The sequence below is a fragment of the Chrysemys picta genome, chromosome 1, assembly GCF_011386835.1.
Source record: "Chrysemys picta bellii isolate R12L10 chromosome 1, ASM1138683v2, whole genome shotgun sequence".
Taxonomy (NCBI): domain Eukaryota; kingdom Metazoa; phylum Chordata; order Testudines; family Emydidae; genus Chrysemys; species Chrysemys picta.
The window spans coordinates 97,652,844-97,674,782 of NC_088791.1; the positions used below are offsets into that span (position 1 = coordinate 97,652,844).

Here is a 21,939-nt window from a genome sequence, read left to right on the forward strand (position 1 = left end):
CATTCAGGAAAGCACTTAACCATCTGCTTAACCCCCATTGAGGGCAATGGGATTTAAGCATATGCTTAAAGTTAAGTAAGTCTTTAAGAGCTTTCCTGAATTCAGCTTTCCTGAATCAGAGCCACAGAGAGAGAGAGTACTCTCCACACTTCTCCAAATGCCTATTATTGTAGGATTTAGGTGCTAGCAATATAGGAAAACGTCCTTCATCAAAAGTGCTGTAAAGGAGAGCCAAATTACCTGAAAAGTATTAAGAGTGGTGATAAGTACCTGTCTGTGTTATCTGCTGTCCCTTAACTTCCCTTGAAAAAATGTCCAACTGCCTGCTCCCTCTCTCCCCCCCCACCCAAACCCCCAAAACACACACACATGCGATTGGGATATAATAGGACACTAAACTGAAATTTTAATTATGCACATTCTAATCATGCAATTTAATATATATATACATTTTCTTTTCAAGAGACTTACTGAACATTGAAGTAAATTTGTAATCTTGTATTTATAACCTCTGTACTTACAGAATTATAGGGGTTTAAGAGAAGGGTGATGATGATAAGGAATATGGTAAAATTCTCTCATATGTAGAGAGATTGAAAAGATTGGGACTGTTCACCTTAGAAAGGAGACAAGATGGGATATATTATAAGTATATGTAATTATGAATGGTTCTGAAAAGGCAGATTGGGAGCTTCTCTTCTCCCTTTTTCATAACACAAAAAATAAGGGGACATTCAATGAGATTAATTAAGACTGATTAACTATTGGTTACAGTGGAAAGAGAACCCAGAAATCCTGACTCCCAGTCCCATATTCTGACTTTAGACCATATTCCCTTCATGACAGAGGTGTGTTCTAAAGGAAGGGTAAGAAGAGCTATCCAAACTAGATTTATTTGAAAGAACCGTGTTTAAATGCTAACTAGACAAATGAAAATTTCAGATTCTTTGATCTTCTCTTGTCAATATGTCCTCCTTGAGACCACTTTTTCATTTTAGCTTTTGCTTGGCCTTCAATAATCTCTTGCATAATGAAGCATACAAAACAACATTGTACATCCAAGTTGATCTCTCCTATTAAAAAAATAAACAAATCCTGATCCTCAAACCACTCTGCAAGAGCTTTTCCTAGATCTTAAAGAAAAAAAAATCTTTCCCTTCAGTCTATTCACTCCTCACTCAACCAAGTAAAACCTGGAAAACGGATAGACTCTGCAGCATGCCTGAAAGGCATAATGGTTAAGAACAAATTGATAACGTATCTTAGTACGCAGTGGACAGAAGAATTGTAGCAGGAAATCTCAGACAGCGAGGCTCCATATTCAGCATGAATTATCTATCCACTTCTTTGAAGAGCTTTGGTGCTAATACTTTATTTCCAATATAAACTTCTTGGAAGTTTGCTCCAAAACAACGTTAATCCTCATTACAGCCCTCCAAGTGCTAACTGAAAATGTTGCTTGCAGCTCATGGTAACATCTGATGTTCTGTAATAATACACCAAGACACTTCTGAAACCCTTATAAATTGTCTTAATTTGCCAAAAATTCTTTTCCATTATGTAAAAGTGTAGACTTAACGAAGTGTCTGTTCTCTATATACTTTTGGTCATGCCCAGCTTTAGTGAAATGTTCTTCTAAATCTCTTGCCAGTACTATGATTATAGAGATAGGAGTGAAGGGAATTTCCTATCTTTGGAATTCTCCTTGAGATGGCTAACTTGATTTTGAACAAAAATAAAGACAAATTTGTTTACCTGGCTTTAGTAATACCTAAGCAATATGTAAGAATTAACAGAGGTTATGTCTTCTAAATCATGGATATGACATCACACCCATTAATCATAAGGTGCCAGATCCTTAAGTGGTGTGAATCTACATAGATTCATTGACTTCAGTGGAGCTATGCTGATTTACTCCAGCTGAGGGTTTAACTAAAGATACTCTGTATGTGTTTTAATGTTGTGTGTTGAATCTGAAGTTTCTGATTAAAGATGGAACCTTGGTTTCTGTGAGGGGGGGGGGGCGTGCACAGCATGAAAGAAGGAGGGGCAGTGAATGCACAAACACACAACTCCTCAGTCATTGGTTCCTGATGAAGGAAAATGCACTGGTAATGAAAGCTATGAAGCAATAGAACTCTAAGGATGGTGTTTTCCTACCTTGATCAAGAAATGTGGTGGGGTATTTTTTATTTTTTGTTGTTGTTCAAAGTTATTTTTTTAAGTGTGAAACTTTTGCTGCAGAATAGTGTTCTGATTGATTTAAATGTAAATTATGTTTCTGGAGAGGGTTGCGTCTGTAGGGAAAGTTACACCCCACAGCTATTACTGTTAGTTTTCTGTGATCTTCATTAAGTTTATAACTCAGTGAAGTTGGAATTTCATATATGAGGGTGTTTTTAATATGGAGATATACTGTGTGCATGGGGTAGTGTTTTGCTATCATCCTCCAACTGGGTCAACCCTGTTCCACCTCCCTTGGACTGTGGGGAGTATTCAGACAGGCTGGTGAGCAGATGAAATAGCTACTGCTTTATATGCGTATGGGTAAATGGGTGCAGTTAAAAAGCATTTGGAGAAGGGGATTTGACTTGTTCGTGGAGAAAACAAGTCAGTAGCTACTTTAGAACTGGATAACTTTCTTTGGATATAAAAATATGAGTAACAGCCCAGTTTTATCTTTCTGTCATGACTGTGTTGGGCTTTTGCTGCACTTCTAATTTGTCTATGAATTGACTCTCCCTCGACCCCCTTCCATTTATGTTGACAAGTCAGTAGAAACTTTGAACATGTTCACCTACCCTCTTGCTGTCTTAATTAATCTCCTCCCTTCACATTCACTTTAGTCTTCCTTCTGTGTTGGTCCATGTATCTCTCAAAGGGGAAATAGGCATTGGATTACACTGATTCCATGGATAAGTAATAGGAGAAGGCTCTTAAGAGAGGGCTGAGAGCCGTGTTTTTATTGAAACCAACATGCAGTCAAGGGGCAGCACTACAAAAACTCTGTTTTCTACTTTGAACATCAATCAGCCTCTTCTTTTTTCCAGTAGCTAGGTCAGTGGTTACTCATATACTGTACTTCTAGCAGGAGGAGTGGTACATGGCAGAAGAGGGGTTTCTTCTTGGTGTATTGTCAGGACAGATCCCCACTCTTGAGATTAGGGTTGCCAGTCCTCCAGGATTGCCCTGGAGTCTCCAGGAATTAAAAATTTAATCTTTCATTAAAGATTGTCATGTGATGAACCCTCCAGCAATACATCCAACCTAAATTGGCAACCCTACATGAGATGGGCCACTCACTGCACCCTGTCCTGGAACTTTCTGAAAAGCTCTGACCATTGGGGTCCAAATGGACTTCTGCTTGAGCACTGGAACATTCCCTGTGAGGTGTTATAAGGTAGTATGGCTCCCACATGCTGTCAGTTCCAGCCCGCCAGCAGACAGGTAAACTAGAATTCCATTTGGACCTTCAGCTTGTCAACATGTTGGCTGTTTTTATCCCATAGTTAGGGCTATTTTCTTGTAACTAGTTGAAACTCAGTATAGAAAGTTTTAAAATAGACAATTCTTGTCCCAGGAGGGAAATGTTTTTTTTTATTATTATTTATTTTTTGGCTGGGCGGGAGGAACTTTGGTTCCAGTTACTTCCCTTATGGACCGCAGATCCAACAACTGACTGTTTTGTAAGATGAAGTTTTTAGTCTCAGCCTCTAATCATGGATGATTTAGATGCTTTGGTGAAGGATACTTACCTGAGCAATGCTCCATATGTCTTAATTTTACCACCTGATCCTACAGAGATTTGGAGATTCTGCTATAGTCCATTCCTATGGAGTGGGTTCATAGACCTCTGGAGCAGATTCTGTGTCTGAATAGACTCCAGGCCTTTCTTCAAAATCCTGACCTCAGGATGCCGTGGTTCTAAGAGAGAGATTCTCAGTGTCAAGGGAGTCTGAACTGTTTGGTAGACTTTGGTTTTGGAGCATGCTTCCTCCATGTAGAGGAATCAGAGAAGGGAGTGGGGAAAAGATGGCACTGTCCTTTCTCAAAATGCCATTTCTCCTCTAAGAAATCTAAAGGTTGCTCATATGGGCAAAGAGGGCATTTATTTGAATAAGGACCTGCCCTTTCAGAGTTCATCTTTTATTCCATTTTCTGTTGGATTTATACCATCAGAATCTTTTAAATGCAACAGTCTCGCTTTTGACATGGCAAACACCTTGTCACATGGCAGCAAACTTTTATAGCTAGGGGACTACAGCTTTACTGCAAGATACAAAGGTGGGTGCCAGGGAGAGAACTCCTGTTTTAACATAAATTATTAAAAAAAATTTGAAAATGAAAAAGGAAAAATAATGGCTAACTGAACGGATTTTTCTGTAGGTTATTTTTATTTTAAGTCTGGTATAGTGTGAAAGTCTCACTTAAAGGATGGATGCTCCAACGATACATCAATCTTGAGAGCCAAGGGAAAAGCTTTAAAGTAGAAATTGTTCCTTGAACCTGTTATTGCAAGTGTGGAAAAGTAGGGAGAGAATTGCACTGCATTCATTCAAGCTATATGGTAAAACCAAAACACAGGGTTGGCATATAGATCATTTTAATGGAATATTTTCATTTAATTGAATCTGAAAATAAATGGAAGATTATTGGGATAACATTAACAGTGACAAATGCGGGGAAATGTATAAGGCAATAGGGAAAGCTTTTATAGTAGAACTGTTAAATCTAGTTAATTGTGTTGATTTTGTTGTCATAATTCTTAACACTGCTCAACTGCACTCTTGCTGAATGCCCTACATAGTCGAGCTGTCATGCCATAATTAAAATTGCTAATAGAAACTGAATGCTAAAGTGATTAGTGGTATGTTATATGCTACACTTTATTATGAGCTGCTCGTACTAGTTGAGAGCTGCCTAGCACTTTGCTGAGCTGATAATCCTTGGCTGAAAATGAAGCAAGCTCTCTGACATAGTGACACAGTAATAGAAGCATGTGCATCTTTATTAGTAAAGTTTGTAGATGACACACAGATTGCTAGGGTAGTAAATAATGAGGAGGACAGGTTATTGTGACAGAGTGATCTGAATCGCCTGGGTTAATGGGCACAATCCAAGAACATGCATTTTAATCCAGCCAAATGCAAAGTAATATATCTGAGAACAAAAAAATTCATATTACAGCTACAGGATGGGAGATTGTCTTTGGAAATCAGTGACTCAGAGAAGGACTAGGGGGCCATCCCAGATAATCATGTCAGAATGAGCTCTCAGTGCAGTGCTGTGGCAAAATGGGCGAATACGATCTTTGCACATATAAAAAAGGGAATATCAAGTAGAAGTAGGGAAGTGATCTTGCCTCTGTATGTTGGTAAGACTAAAATACGGTGTTCGGTTCTAGTGTGCACACTTAAAGAAGGTTGTGGAAATACTGGAAAGGTTTCAAAGGAGGGACCCAAGAATGATCCAGCAGCTAGAAAACAAGCTTTATGATGTGTAGCTTAAGTAATTCACCCTATTCTTACTGAAGGGAAGGTTGAGAGTTGACTTGATCACTTTCCATGTGTAAATACCTAGAGACAAAGAAATCTGCTAGTGGCAGGCTTTTCAATTCTGCTGACAAAGGCATAACACGATCCAATGGGTGGAAACTGAAGTTATACAAAGTCAACCTTAAATAAGACGCAGTTTTCTAGCAATGATAATAATTAAACATTGACAGAGGAGGTGGAGAGACTCAACATTGCTTGGAGTCTTTAAAACGAGACTCAAGGTCTTTCTAATTAAAAACCCGTCAATCCATCTTCTGGGAGAAGTTCTGTAGCCTGTGTGTGCAGGGATTCAGGCTGGAGGGTTGTAACAGGCCCTTCTGTTCTTAGAGTCTGTGAGTTTGAATCCCCCTGTTCATTGTCTTCCTTCATGGCTCACAGGGAGTACAGGATTGCTTATATTGCCCTCAAAATGCTCATAACACTTGCTGTTCTGCATTATGATGCTAACTATATTCTGAGCTCATACTTCACCTCTTCAGTCTGTTGCCTGCAGAGGTTAGGAAGGATTTTTTCCCCCTAATGCACAATTGTCCAGATGTTGTCGGGTTGTTTTGTTCAGCTTCCTCTGAGGCATCAGGGATTGACCAGAGCTGGAGAAAGGACACCAGGCGGGGTGGACCAGTGCTTTGAGGTGGTACAGAGAATCCTCTTTCATAGATGCTTTGCTGGTATGTCTTGTTGACATGCTCAGGATCAAACTGATGCGAGATTTGGAATCAAGAAGGAATTTCCCCACAGGTCAAATTGGCAGGGACCTTGTGTCTTTTTATTTTTTAACCTTCCTTTGTAGCATGGAGGGGATGGGTCACTGCTAAGATTATTCGGGCATATCTCACCTGATCAATTTCCTGCCATTGCAGGGGCCTCAGATATTGGTTGCACCTTGATCTCACTTGTTCTGTGCCATTGGTACTCAATAGTTTGGTCTCCTGGATACTGAAATGCTTTAGTCTAACTCCAGTTATTGGACCCATATAGGGGTATCTGGGTGAAATTTAATGGCCTGTGATATACAGGAGGTTGGACTAGTTGATCTCATGATCTTGTTGTGGCCTTAAACTGTATGAAACTGTGTGTGTGTACATAGGGGAAGGGTGAGCCTGGGGACCAAGTTACTCAGTACACAGTTGACTGATGGCAGGGAGGACCATGATTAAGTTTGTGTGAGGGGAGAGAGAGGTGGAGATGAAGTTGTCTATTTCAGGAGCAAATGGCTTCTGTTTCCATTGTGATTTGTCACCCAGGTATTTTCAGGGTGGTGCAGTATTGTGGTGATGTTGGCAGTAATCAAGGAGGAGAAAGCCATTCCATTAAAATCCTTCTTCTCGGTTCATGCTGTTCAGAAACAAGAATTCTTATTTATGAAATTACTTTTGCTTTGCCTTAGCCCAAAGGTGACTTTCTTTAAAAAAAAAAAAAAAAAAAGTCTGGAACAAAACCTATTCAGCTGGGTTTTTGAGTTACATAATCTTGAAAAACTATAAATATTTTCTCTTTTGAAATTAGTTCTAACTTTAGAAAAATGTTCTGAGAATATAGAGGGTCCATTTTCCATCTTCATTTGCATGTAGTCTTCAATGAGGAGTTCAATCTTTGCTAAGTTTGAAAAATGTTGGGCCAAATCTCAGCTGGTTTAAGTGGGCATATTTCTGTTGAGTTCACTCTTGAAACACTGAGTTATAAGATTGGATCTATGTTTTGAAATCAGATTTATCAACATTTGAAAACTGACTGCAGCACATACATTTCCTTAATGCAATAAGCAAGCATCATTTGCGGTATTTATGTTTTCATATTTCTAAAATGTCACTGTCAGTTCCATTCCTGTGCTCTGGGCACCTATCCCATACTTTAAAACCACAAAACAAGCAAAATATAGCTCATCCATAAAGATACCCCATCCCCTCTTACTTAGTGAAGAGAGAAAATATATGCCCAGAAGGCTAATAAATATGTGCTCTGAAAGACTGCACATAGGAGGGAGTTCTAATCCTGAGGCCCTCTCACAGAACACCCTGCTAGCAGCTCCCTCCCATTATGATAGACCAGGGGTCGGCAACTTTTCAGAGGTGAAAAGCAACAGAGGGTCCTGTGGCACCTTTGAGACTAACAGAAGTATAGGGAGCATAAGCTTTCGTGGGTAAGAACCTCACTTCTTCAGATGCAATCTGAGTGGATGCAATCTGAAGAAGTGAGGTTCTTATCCACGAAAGCTTATGCTCCCAATACTTCTGTTAGTCTCAAAGGTGCCACAGGACCCTCTGTTGCTTTTTACAGATTCAGACTAACACGGCTACCCCTCTGATTTCAGAGGTGGTGTGCCGAGTCTTCATTTATTCACTCTAATTTAAGGTTTCGTGTGCCAGTAATACATTTTAACGTTTTTAGAAGGTCTCTTTCTATAAGTCTATAATATATAACTAAACTATTGTTGTATATAAAGTAAATAAGGTTTTTAAAATGTTTAGAAAACTTCATTTAAAATTAAATTAAAATACAGAGCCCCCCGTCCAGTGGCCAGGACCCGGGCAGTGTGAGTGCCACTGAAAATCAGCTCGTGTGCTGCCTTCGGCACCCATGCCATAGGTTGCCTACCCCTGTGATAGACATATTTGGACACATTCAGCCCTCAGTTATACTCTGGTAAACCCACTGAAATCAGTGGGGTTGAATGTGTAGAATGTGGCCCAATGGCTTTTTCTGCAGCTGTGTAAATTCAGCAGCAGGTTAAGAGGAATTATTTGGGTTATGTTTCATTGGATTGTCTGGCTCTGCACCCTATGCACAGCCTGGCCAGTGCTTTCTCTTCCTTATTTTCCTTCCATCACAATCCACTATATTCTTTTTTAGAGATAATGAGATAAATTGTTACTGCAGTCAGTTCAAATGCTGAGAGCAATAATGAAAGGTCCTAAATCTGTTTAAATGACAATGGCCTTTACCGAGGGTTGGAGTGGATGTTTAAAAATCACTGGACATTTAAAAATCTAGATTGGATGTTTTTATAAAAGATATGATATGGTTCAAAGAGGAATTAATTCAGGGACGTTCTATGGCCTGTATTATAAAGGAGATCAGACTAATGGTCACAGTGGTCACTTCTGGCATTATAATCTATGGGAGATTTTTAGCTTGATCACTGGAGATATGGACTTAGTTAAAGGGACCACATCCTCACCAACCGGATGTTTAGTTCATATTATAAAACTACACTGTAGCTGGCATAGTGGTTAGGAGAGATCCATGGCTGGAATAGCAGTGGATGCTGAAGGTCAGGACTAAGATCTAATGGCCTAGCTGCGTGGGGAAAGCAAACACAGTACTAACATTTGCTATGTTCAGCCATTGTTCTAGCCAGTGCTGTCCGCCGCTCTTTCAAGAGTAACAAATTTATACTCTTTGAATTGACATGATGATAACATAATCAAAGAATAACTGTGCCTTGTTCCTGTGTATTTGAAGATTGTAAATGAGGTGAAATCTTCTTAAGTGAATACTTTAATAAATAAACTACTGAATTTGAAGCTCTGCCATAAGCAAAGTATCTTCACTGCTCTCCATGGTTCATTTGCAAAACTGCTGGTGTGGGTTTTTCACATGATGCATTTACTAGTTGGGAACATAAACACATCAGCAAGCATGGTGATTTTATACTTTGAAAAGCTACCATTGAAGACTTGAGGAAGCCACTCAGAATCTTTGGAAGGTGGGATATGATGGAAACTTTTTAAATAATTTGTGGCACCCTTTTTTTTTTTTTTAGCACCATTAGATTGGGATGATCCATCACAACCTGGCTTGTCTGCCTGGGAACTTCCCAAACAGCTTCCGTAGTTAGATAAAAGTTCTACATGAGTGTGCAGAATTATTTGACTGTTTTGTTTGAAAGATGGCAGTCACATATAAAGGCAGAAAATTGTCTGGGCCAGGTCCTGATCTGCAGCCAAGATATGCCCAGTGCAGCTGACGTGGGGGTGCAAACATGCCTTTTGTGCTGCCCCATCCTGAGGCTATTTTGCACCAGTGAAGTGGTGCAGAGCAGTTAGAGTGTGGTACAGAATGGGGCTTATGTATTGGCCAATTCACAAATTACGTTTTCATGGGTATTTAATAAAAGAGACAGTAACTCAGGAAAAACTGAATGTGTTTAAAAAAAAATAGATGAAATATAACCAGTGTCACCGTTTCAGGGTAACTGCACCCTCCGTGGTCCTTCGAGGGCACCGGTTTCCAGGTTTCCAACCTCCATCTGTCATTGAAGTCCCTGCTTCTGACATTCTGTAAAATGTTGTTCCTCGGCTGCTAGTGCTGCTGCAGCCTCAGGGGCAGTGCTATGCTGAGCTGACAGGTCTCCTCCCCCTGCCGATAGAGAATGGCAGCCACAACGCATAGGAGCTTGAGCGGCTACCGCTGCCAGGCGGTAGGGGCAGTGCTGCCTCTTCAGGCTGCCTGTGGGAAAAGGGGGGTTGCTGAGGAGCAGGCTAAGGGGGTGCTGGTTCTGAGAAGGTGACAGTAGTGGTCACTGCCAGGCCTTTATTACTGCACAACCTTTGCAGGTCCCACCCTGGAGCCTGAACTCCACCTCCATTTCCTAGTAATGCCTGAGGTGCATGGGCTTGGGTCGGGCCAGAGCGAAGGGCCCAGCCTGGCTGCTGGGGGGTGGAGGGGTGCTAGCGCAGAGATGGGGGTTGGCACCTGTGCAGTAATTGTTACTTGTATGTTTTGTTGTTTCTTTGTGGGCTGCAGAATTGCTCTTTTAGTTAGTTTGCAAAGCTGATGCTATTCGGGAACATTTTGGAAGAGTTTGGTAAATTTTTGTGGTCTTTGCTGTCCCCTGCTTGAGACCCCAAGTGGTGGGGACCTAAAGTATAAAATTATCGGAAAATTCTTTTTCTGAGCCCATCTTTCCTATCTTTAATTTATCTCTTACTTTTGCTTTAAGTTGAATTTACTTTCACTGTGTATTTAATACATGTATGATCTTAAAGATCAAATGTGTTTTCATTTGCATGCAATGGTGATTTTAGAAAATGTAAATCTGGGTAGGAATCTTCCATTTCAGCATGCACCAAAAGGCACTATTATTAAAGACTTCACAGTACCTTGAGTTTACAATCACTGGCACCGTGTTGCACCAATTTTTATTTGAAATCACAAACCTTTTCTGGGGAGGTTTCTGTGCCTGCATGTGAAACCTGCAGAATCTCGAAACAAATAGATTTGCATGGATCTGATATCCGTTTTCTCCCCTATTGCCCTACCCAAATCCTGGTATTTTTCAATATTCCTTCCTTTCTAGGGAAAAGAGAGAGGTGTGAAAATGTCTTTAATGCTCCATGTGTGCTCTGGATATAAATAATCATTTACTGAAAATGCCTGTAATGAATAAAGGGTTTGAGATAGTGTTGCCACCTAATCTATGAAGTGCAAAAGGGCTACTTATTTTTATTTTAAAGAAGTCCAGATTTTCTTTTTTCTTTTCAAATAGTGGTAACTCCCTTAAAAGATCAAAGTTATATATTTTCCATAATATAAAAGAGAAGGAAATACCTGTTAAATTACATTAGACTATGTTAAGATAATTGAAATCCTGGAATCAGGTGGAAATGGCATTCCTGAAAGAAAGAAAGAAAGAAAGAAAGAAAGAAAGAAAGAAACTGCTTCTTTATCTCTCTTATTGCATATAGTTTGAAGCTCCTGCCACCAGCTCTTAGCGTTTCCTTCTGTTTTCTGTCTTTAGCCATTGTAAACCTTCCCTTTTCCTCCCATTTACATGTACATCAGTATCACTTTGTGATTGGCAAACCCTGTCATTTTAGTGGCTACCATAATTCCCACCCTCCCTTTCCTGATTATTTTTCTGAGTCCTTCACTACCAGCATCTAGGCCAGCAGTGGACCAGTGTTTTTCCTGCTCTTCAGGAGTAGAGGTAGAGATACAGGTGTCTCTCTCTTTTCTGCCCAGAGACATCAAGGAAAATGTAGTCTTTTTCTGTTCAACGGGTGGCATACAAATGTTGCTCTTTATAAGATGAGCTCAGTGTGTGTTTAGCTGATGTGATATATTTTATTGATTTATGCTCTTTTAGGGCACTTCTCAGACATGCATTATTATATTTGTTGTGCAGAATGTTGAAATGGGAACTGTTTTGCAGTGTGAGCAACCCCATTTTCAGCCTCATTCTGTAGCTCTGCAGGACATTGGAAGAGTTTGGCTTCATATAGTGGTAAAAACTGGTAACCTTTCCTCCTTTCCTTTTCAGAGAGTAATATGTGGGAGGCTGTGGACTACGCGCTTCCGACATAGGAACAGCACTGGGTTGGGAATCTCTACTTCTGAGAGAATGCTGGGAATCTGCAGAGGGAGACGGAAATTCCTGGCTGCCTCTCTGACTCTCCTTTTTGTTCCAGCCTTTACCTGGATTTACCTGTTTTCTGGGAGTTTTGAAGGTAAGAGTAAAAAAACCTGGTGGGAACTGACGAATGAGGAGGATGGGAGCTGACAAGTTGTGGGATTTCAATCATTTTAGGTTAAAGAAAGCTGTTGTCATGCACTGCAAATGGCTTCCTGTGTGCAATTCTTAACAACAGGAGTCCTTGCCACCATCTGACAGATGAGGAGGATGTAGATCCTGGCATCAGTTGTTTGCTTTTTCTCTTCCACTTTGCACTTAAAAAACACTGTTAGAAATTATTTCACCTTATTCTTTTTCTTCTCTGTGCTTCCTGGAATTTCATTGTCTGTATCCCATGTCTTGGTGGTAGATAATTATGATGATAAAATCTTAATTTAAGATCAGCTCTAAAAAGATAAAAGTTTGTTTATGTAGATGTTATGGTTATTAATAATCATGTTTATTATAGCAGTGCCTAAGGACCAACCAGGACAAACACAGAGATGTTGATGGTCTCTAGTCCAAAGATCTTATAATCTAAATAGACAAGACAGACACAGAGTGCAGGAAAGGGTATAGAAGTACTTAAAAAGGGCACCCATCTAGGCACTCTTGAGACACAACATTAAAACACAAGAGCAGTAATTTAAGATAACTTGCCACAATTCTCCCTCCCCTTTGAAGAGTTTTCCACCCCTACAATTACAATCCCTCTACCACATCCCTTCTTTATCTTCAAATGCGGGGGAGGGAGGAAATGACCTTGCAATGAGCCCTGACTGTCATCAGATTTGAGGTAGGGTAGAGGAGGAGGAGGAGAACAAATTGCAGAGGCATGGGGCACTCACAGACAAAGTCCCACCAGAAGTCACTTCTCAGGTATACTAGTGGAGCTCCAGTTTGGGAGCTTCTGTTACTCTCACCTTTAGGGTTACCATATTTCAATCCTGCAAAGAGAGGACACTCCACGGGGCCCCGCCCCAACTCTGCCCCTTCCCCGCCCAGCTCCGCCCCTTCCCCAAAGTCCTCACCCCAACTCCGCCCCCAGGGTGACCAGAGCAAAAAAAAAGGGCGGTAGAGCAAAAAAGAACCCCCCTCCCCGCAAGCGCTGGAGGGAGGCCCGGGAGACGCAGGGGGAGCGCAGGGCCGGGGTGAGTGAGTCCGGCCTGGCCCCGAGCACAGGCAGGACTCGGGCGGTACCTGGAGGGAGAGTAGGGGGGCGGCCCGCGGGGCCAGGCGGCGGCTGTTCGTTCTCCCCACCTGGGCAGCCGGACTCGGAAGCAGCCGCTGCTCCAGCTACCACTGCTGCGGGGGGAGGAAACGGCCAAGCATGTGTCACTCGGCGGCTGCGGCTCTGGCGCTCGGGGCGTGAACCCCCTGAGCCCGGGTCTGTTGCGGGGACCCAGCTGATGCAATCCTGCGGTCGGCCCCAGAGTGGGTGCAGCAGGCCCCAGCCCCCCTGTCCCACTCAGGTCCCTCAGGGGAACGAATGGGGCTGCCGATGCCTCTGCTCCGGGGCCGCCCGCGGGATTGCACCAGCTGGGCAACGAACCCAGACACGACTGGCCAGGGGCTGGGCGCAGCGTGCGCGCTGCTGAGTTCCCACAGCAGGCCCGGGCTTGGAGGGTTCGGGCCTGGGCACCAGCGCCGCAGCCGCCGAGCGCCACGTGCTTGGCCGTTTCCTCCCCCCGCAGCAGTGGGAGCTGCAGCAGCGGCTGCTCCCGAGTCTGGCTGCCCAGGTGGGGAGAACGAACAGCTGCCGCCTGGCCCCAGAAAGTTGGAGCCCGGGGAGGAGGCGGTCCCCTTACCATGCCTCCCTATTTTCGCGGACATGTCCTGCTTTTTGGAAATTCCTCCTGGACGGGGATTTGAGGACCAAAAAGCTGGACATGTCTGGGAAAATCCGGATGTATGGAGATATACCTATCTCATAGAACTGGAAGGGACCTCGAAAGGTCATTGAGTCGAGTCCAGCCCCCTGCCTTCACTAGCAGGACCAAGTACTGATTTTTGCCCCAGATCCCTAAAGTGACCCCCTCAAGGATTGAGCTCACAACCCTGGGTTTAGTAGGTCAATGCTCAAACTACTGAGCTATCCCTCCCCCTCACCTTATACCAGCGAGGTAGGCATGTTAGTGTCATTGTGAACATGGCTGAGATCAGATGTAGGCTAGTTTTCAGATATGTTCCTCCCTCCCTTCCCTTCCTTTGTTTAGTGATGCAATAGTAGCTGTTGCAAAAATGTTTGCTAGGATTTGCTGATTATTTCTGTATGAGGTTACAAAATAACATTTCAGTAAAGTATGCAGAGCTATCTACAGTGCAAGTGGACAGCTTTTCATTCCATTTATCCATGTATGGCAGGTGAAACAAATATTGAGCACAGAAAATCAGTCTGTATCTCAAGGATCTTACTATATCAGCGGTAGGCCAATTGCAGCTCCCACTGGCCGCGGTTCACAGTCCCAGGCCAATGGGGGCTGTGGGAAGCTGCGCGGGCCGAGGGATGTGCTGGCTGCCGCTTCCCGCAGCCCCCATTGGCCTGGAGCGGTGAACCGCGGCCAGTGGGAGCTGCGATTGGCCGAACCTGCGGATGCGGCAGGTAAACAAACCAGCCCGCCAGCGTGCTTTCCCTGGTGAGCCGTGTGCCAAAGGTTGCCGACCCCCTATACTATATAAAACCAGTTTAGATGCACTGTCTCTGGCCAGCTCTTGCTTGCTGTACCTGTGGTGGGAATGTCTTTCTATCTCCTTCCCACTGCAAATGGAGATGCTCAATATAGTATGTGCACTGGCTTGCAGCTGTATATTAGTGAATTGGAAAAAAACACCACTTGAAGCTTTGATAAGTTCTAAATATGATGAACTAGGTTTCTGGCATTAAAGGATTTCATTAGTGACACTTCATTTAGGTGGAGTCAGAAGGAACTGTGATTCCTAATCTTATTTTCTGTTATTTTGTAGCTTGAAAAATTGGGATGGAACATTTTATGCTTGGTCAACAGGTGATTTCACTTTTGAAAGCTTAAAGAAAATCTGTTTAGCATGAGAAAAGGTGTTTCAGCCACTAAAAATCTATTCAGATTCTAGCTCTCTCTCTGACAATTCAAAAAGCTGATCATGTATACACGTGTGTTTGTGTGATTGTATTTAGTGATTCTACACTAATGTACAATAACTGTGTGAGGTCATCCTAGGATGAAACATTTATAGGATTTACAGTAAACTGGAAACGTAAGGGGCAGTAGATGGTTGCTTGAAAACAGATTGTCTTACATGCTGAAGGGCCATGATTTTGTTTAATTGCAATAATTGAGCAAATTTGGGCCTCATCTTTTTAGTTTTAGAAAAATAATTATGGTCACACTTTATATTAAGTTTCCTTTTTACAAAGGGTTTATAAATGATGTTATAAGCAAGTTAGAGACATGAGTAATATGTGTTGTAGATGGTTATAAGCACATCCCTAGAAGGTATTACAAATAGTTATAAACCAAGGTTATAATGAAGTTACTGAGATTTTTAACTCAACAATTTATAACAATTGATTAGCCAATTATTTAAGCATCTAATCATCATTTTCAGAGATTCAGAGTTTAAGGCTGGAAGGGACCATTAGATCACCTAGTCTAACCTGTATATCATAAGCTATTAAATTTTACCCATTTACCCTTGTGTTAAGCCCAATAACTTGTCTGACTAAAGCATAACTTGTTTGGCTATAGCGTATTTTCCAAAAAGATGTTCAGTTTTGATCTGAAGACATCCAAGAGATGGAGAATCCACCATTTCCCCAGATAGTGATTCCAGTTGTTAATCCCCTTCATTGTTAAAAATTCATGTCTAATTTCTAATTTGAATTAGTCTGGCTTCAGTTTCCAGACACTGATGCTTGTTATGCCTTTCTCTGCCAGCTTAAAAAGTCCTTTTGTATCTGGTACTTTTTCCCCATGAAGGTACTTATACACTGTAATTAAGTCACCTCTCAGTCTTTTTGATAAGCTTAACAGATTGAGCTCTTTAAATTTTTCACTGTAAGAATTTTTCTCCATCTCTTGAATCATTTTTATGGCCCTTTTCTGCACCCTCCCCAATTTTTCAACATCCTTTAAAAAATGTGGGCTCTAGAACTGTACATAGTATTCCAGTAGTGGTCTCACGAGTGCTGTATACAGAGGTAAAATTACCTCTCTACTCCTACACAACTCCCCTCTTTATGCATCTGCCGATCACATTGGACCTGTTTGACACAACATTTCACTGGGAGCTCATTTATAATTTTTTTTTATAAATTATTTTTTAATAGAACCTTGATATAAAGTGTGACCAATATAACTATATTTAACCTGATAATTTCCTAACTCCTGCTTTTTAAAGTATATTACATTCCTACAATAGATGATTCTCTCTCTCGCTCTCTCTCGCTCTCTCCATCTGTCACTCAGCCCCCTTGGAATAACACGAGAGAGGAACACTACCCAAGCTTTGAAAGCAAACACTACTAAAAACCTTGATTAGCACATATAAATAATTATTAAGGTTATGACCCACCATACTAAAGAGGATTCTGAATACCGTGTGGTCTTTGAATGTCTCTGATTCCGGTTGTTGTTTTTAACATGTATACAAGGGCAAGATAACATCAGGTATCAGTTATTTGGAATGAAAAAGCTGAACTAATGGCTTGCAATCCTTAAATTATCCCAGAAAAGCAAAGTAATAGTTTGTGCGGGGGTGGAGGTGGGGGGTGGACTGCCATGTGTTTAAATAGAAAAAGAAAATTACCAAGTAATATTTAAAATTTTAAATAAAAATTTGTGGAAGACACCTCCAGCACCATCAGAGATCGCAGCATCCCACTGCCATACGCAGCATCTGCTGAAAACTGGAGGTCAGACTTGTAGTGTCTGGAGAAGATATGTTTCTCAACCAGGTGGCATCTTTGCATATCTCTTCATAAGGTATGTAAGCACGGAAGTAGCCACTGGTCTAGTGGAATGTTGTCCTCTTGTGGCTTCAAACCCTTGGCTGTTCAGGATTCAATAATGCAGGCTTTTATCTACCTAGTAACAGATGTTTTTGAAACATTTTTACCTTTGATATCAGGATGACACAAGACAAAAGCATTACTTTTACCTTGGATCTCCTTTTAGCTGTGGGTTATCATGACCATTCTTTGGCCTTCTATCTGTGTGGATACTGTCATAAAGCGTGAGTAATTAGACTCCCAAGGATTGCCCTTTTGGTGGAACAGGTTCTCTCTTCCCCCTTTTTAGAAAGTGGTCTCTGTGTGGTCCTTCACAACCTTGATTCCAGCTTAAATTCATATGTCTGGAAATGTATTTTATAGTATATGCAAAACAACACTGTATGTCATATTGCTCAGTTTTGTGTGATCATGTGATGAAAAACCCTACTTTTGTGCTGCATTTTCCAAAGGTTTTTTTTTTTTTTTGGTTTTGTTTTTAACTCCAGTTTAAGGAGGCGGGTGTGTTGCCTGGGAATTTCCTTAGTTTTTACAACACATTTAAAAATGGCTGAGTGTAGTAGTTCCTACAGAAGCTTCTGAGAGATTCCAAGGGACTTTGAAAGCTGCATAAGGACAGACTTCACTCCTCCGTAGACTACCTCCTTCCTTTTGTCATTTGATGTCCTCTCTCCTGATCCTAACACAATACCCCCAAATACAGCATGTGGGCTCTGTCTCTCCCATTCCCTCTACCCTGGGGACCATGTGAAACAGATGTATGGGACTGTTGTTGGAAAAGTACTTTCTAGACTATATGTCTATCTTAGATACCAATTTGGCCCCATTACTGTAATATCTCAGTGCTTCACAGTCTTCAACACATTTACCCTCAATACCACTGTGAGGAGGGGAAGAGGCATTAACTTCATTTTACAGAAACTGAGGCCTACAGAGACTAATTTACCTGCCCAAGGTCAGGAACACTGTCGCAGAGCGGGGAATTGAACCTTGTGTTTCTAAGTCCTAGACTAGTACTTTAATGACTGAACCGTCATCCTTCTGAAATACTCTGTCGCCTCCAGTTCCATGTGACTTTGTTAAATGCCTCGTGGCTGACATCATTTCCATATAGATTCACTTTTGGACCAGGCAATCAGTAGGATCAGAGTTACAGCCAGAGTTGGGTGAATACTGAACACAGGTAAATAAATAAATAATGATATGTCTCATTGTAATATTTAAACAGATTCACTTTGATGCTGTTTTCACTCTTTTTTATGTTTACTTTCAATAAATAGGCTAATGAATATGTTAATTGGCAAGAATATAGACAGACACAATGAGCTTTAAGTTTTAATATTCCTGGGAAGTGAGCTTTGAAATCATAACTGAATATTTGAATCAGAAAACTGATTCTGGGGGTTAAACTCATCCAATTATGTGCCAGAAATTGTATCTCATGATCCACATGCTTGATTCACACAGCTTGAATTTTTATGCTCATAAACAAGATATACGAAGAATTAATAGTTAAAATATTCAGCAATTGTTTTCAAATAGTGAACAAATTGGAGGAAATAATTTCTTCATAGACAGTTTATTAACAGAAAGAGGCAAAATTTGTAGAATGCATTTTTCATTATGAATTATTTTGCTCAACCATGTCATCTGCTGTGAATCCCAAAAAGTTTCAGTTGAGAAACCTGTTTCAGTGCCTGCTTAAGGTGAATGTGAATCTTAACATTGAGTTCAATGGGATTTGAATAAGGCCCTGGGAAAAGAAGTTTCAGATGGATTTCTCTGTATTTATTAGGAAACCTATGATTTTTAGCAAGTGAACTGAGATATGGTGTCCTAGCGGCTCTTTGACTCTGCTGCAAGCAAGATACCATCTAAGTATATGTGCATTTTTTCTCTGAGACTTTAGAACAGTGGCTTTCAACCTTTTTTTCATTTCAAATGGAGGTGCGGACACCTTTGGAAATCTTAGACATAATCTGTGGACCCCCAGGAGTCTATGGACCACAGGTTGAAAACCACTGCCTTAGAAGAAAGACAACAGCCTCATCACCATAGTAAGGATGCCAGGCTGATGCACAGGTCGAACAGTGTTACCTGTCCTTGGTGCAATATATCTTTTCAGGAAACTTTAGGAATTGCTTGTATACCTCTACCCCAATATAATGCGGTCCTCGGGATTAAAAAAACCGCCTTATATGTGAGACCGTGTTATATCGGGTACGGACTGGTACGGTGTACTGACAAGAACCGGTATGCCGTGATGGACCGGACCGGCTTCCCCGGTGGTGATTTAAAGGGCCCGGTGCTCCAGCCGCTGTGGGGAGCCCCGGGCCCTTTAAATCACCGCCAGAGCTCTGGCAGCGGGGCTTGGGCGGCACTTTAAAGGGCCCAGAGCTGCCCGCAGTGGCCGGAGCCTCTGGCCCTTTAGATCTCTGCCTGAGCCCGGCTGCTGGAGCCTGATTTAAAGGGGCCGGTGCTCCAGCCACTGTGGGGAACCCCGGGCCCTTTAAATCACCGCCGGAGCTCTGGCAGCAGGGCTCGGGCGGTGCTTTAAAAGGCTCGGGGCTCCCCGCAGCGGCTGGAGCCTCTGGCCCTTTAAATCCCCGCCAGAGCCCGGGTGCCGGAGCCCCGATTTAAAGGGCTCGGGCGGCTCTACGCGAATTCGGCTATAATGTGGTAAAGCAGCGGGGTTCAGGTGGTGCTTTAAAGGGCCCGGGGCTCCCCGCTGCTTTACGGCGTTATATCCGAATTCGTGTTATATCGGGTCGCGTTATATTGGGGTAGAGGTGTAGTTTGGATGCATGGCAACACTGAGGAAGGTTTTGTTTAGGTCTGCTTTTGCTCGTAAGTGCCTTTTGTGAACAGTGACTGTCTCTCTGCTTGCAAGTCAGTACCCCCAAAACTTCTAGACGAATACATAGCCTTACTTCACAGGCAGCTTTGCATTACACACAGAATAATGTACTATCGTAATACATATATCTCATGCAATGTATTGTATTTTCCTAATAAAACAAGTTATTTTTTATATATTTGAATGATACAAAAGTAGGGTGAAAATAAGAAAAAAACTGAATAATACTTTTTGTAAAATCCGGGATTTTTTTGGTAAAAATCTATTTAAACTTAAGCATATGGTACCAGTAGGAAACAAGGTATACTAACTTGGGGTACTGGCACTATGCCTAAACACCCCTTTTCTGACATGAAACGCTTATAGGCAGTCACATATTTGGGTATCAGTCAATACAGGAGCGGTCCCCAAACTTTTGATGGTCATACTCCCCTTACCCCTGCCTGAACTCCCCCGCCCTCCCTGAGCTGGGGCCAGGAGCGTGGCCGTGGCTCGGTGAGGGGGGGACACGGACAGGGGTAAGGGGGCTGAGGCTGGGGCCACAGCTGGGGGTGGGTTTGGGGCCAAGGCCTAGGCTAGAGGCCATGGCTGGGGGCGGGGCAGGAGCGGAGCTGCAGCCTGGCTGCGGTGGGGGCCGGCAGCTGGATCCGTGGCCAGGTGTGGCTCCACTCCGAGCCTCGGCTCTGGGCTAGGAATGGGGCTGGAGACTGGGCCAGGCATGCGCACGAACGGATGCTGAGGACGCGGCTGGGTGCTGGACCGAAGCAGAGCTGGGGGCAGGGAGGGGCTGGGTGGCACTCCCTCCCCATCCCCGTGAGGGCTGGACTGGGCCCCGCTGTGCGCCCCTCAGTGGTCCTCCACACACCCCTCGGGGGGCACCCCACACTTTGGGGCAGGGCCGGCTCCAGGGTTTTGGCCGTCCCAAGCAGCCAAAACAAAAAAACAAACAAACAAAAGCCGCGATCGCGATCTGTGGCAGCAATTCGGCGGGAGGTCCTTCGCTCCCAGGCGGAGTGAGGGCCCGTCCGCCGAATTGCCGCTGAATACCTGGACGTGCCGCCCCTCTCCGAAGCGGCCGCCCCAAGCACCTGCTTGACAAGCTGGTGCCTGGAGCCGGCCCTGCTTTGGGGACCTCTGCAATACAAACTTGTATGGGATGGAAATCAGGCATTACTCAGCTGGGTAAATGGTTTCTTCACTTGAAATTTTGCTCATCTGCCTCCCTCCTATGGCTTCACATCCTCCATATCCCCCTTTGACACTGGGGCCTAAGTAAAGTTTTTGCTGTATCCACCTGTGCTTTGAGAAATAAGTGGAATGAATAGCCAACTGTAAAAAAAATTATGGACTGGCATGACTCCATCTCCTCTCTAGGTACCCCCACAATAAGAGAAAGTGATGATGATCAGAAAGCTTGTGTGTTTTTAGCCTGAGATTCTCTCTTTAAATTTATCAGATGATTGGGATGGAGTTCCCTTGGATGTTTGGGGCTATAATAATGATTCTTATAACCTATGGGTTGTGTAACATCAGTTTCCTTTCCCAACACTCTATGCAAAATAACTTCGTGCATAGCGTGTAACCACATAAACATCTAACTTTGTTCCTCGATAACTCTGTCCTGTTCATTCATTAAGTACAGTATGTTGAGTGCATAGAGTGCTATAATTGCCTTTATTAGATTTACAACTGTGAAGTACAGATTACACAATTGTCTTAGTTACACTATGCTAAACCAAATCTATAATCAATAAACTAATGTGTTTGTCTTTTGAAAAGTGTAATATAAATGAACATTTCAAAGAAAAAAACCTCAGAAGATAAATCTACTGACTTTCTTAAAACAATCTTCTCTGTCTAATATTCTGTTCATGATTATGTTAAAGTAGGAACTAATGACAACGTGCCGTATCTCAGTACACTTTTAATAGCAATTTTATAACTCTTCTAAAGAAGAACAACAAATTAAGCCCCAGTCTTCCAAACTGCTCTTTGCAGATGGACCCATGAGCTTGTGCAGAAACATAATGAAATCAGTGGGGCTCTACACAGGCATAGCTGGCTTGCCACATGTAGTAGCTTGCAGAATCAGATTTAGAACACTAGTGTCCTCAAGTGGAAAAATACCAAGTGTAATGGTAGAGGT

General features: G+C 42.5%; 1 protein-coding gene across 4 annotated transcripts in view; it reads left to right on the forward strand.

Annotated features, from left to right (window-relative positions):
* LARGE1 (LARGE xylosyl- and glucuronyltransferase 1) overlaps window positions 1-21,939 on the forward strand; it is a 362,997-nt gene that overhangs the window by 96,440 nt on the left and 244,618 nt on the right. For all 4 annotated transcript variants that reach the window (XR_010597851.1, XM_065581487.1, XM_005300815.5 and 1 more), the window contains exon 2: window positions 11,818-12,004. Coding sequence is in view for 2 of the 4 variants with exons in the window: in XM_065581482.1 (XP_065437554.1) it covers window positions 11,818-12,004 (187 nt within the window). In the remaining 2 variants the exon portion in view is untranslated. The remainder of the gene's footprint in view (window positions 1-11,817; window positions 12,005-21,939) is intronic.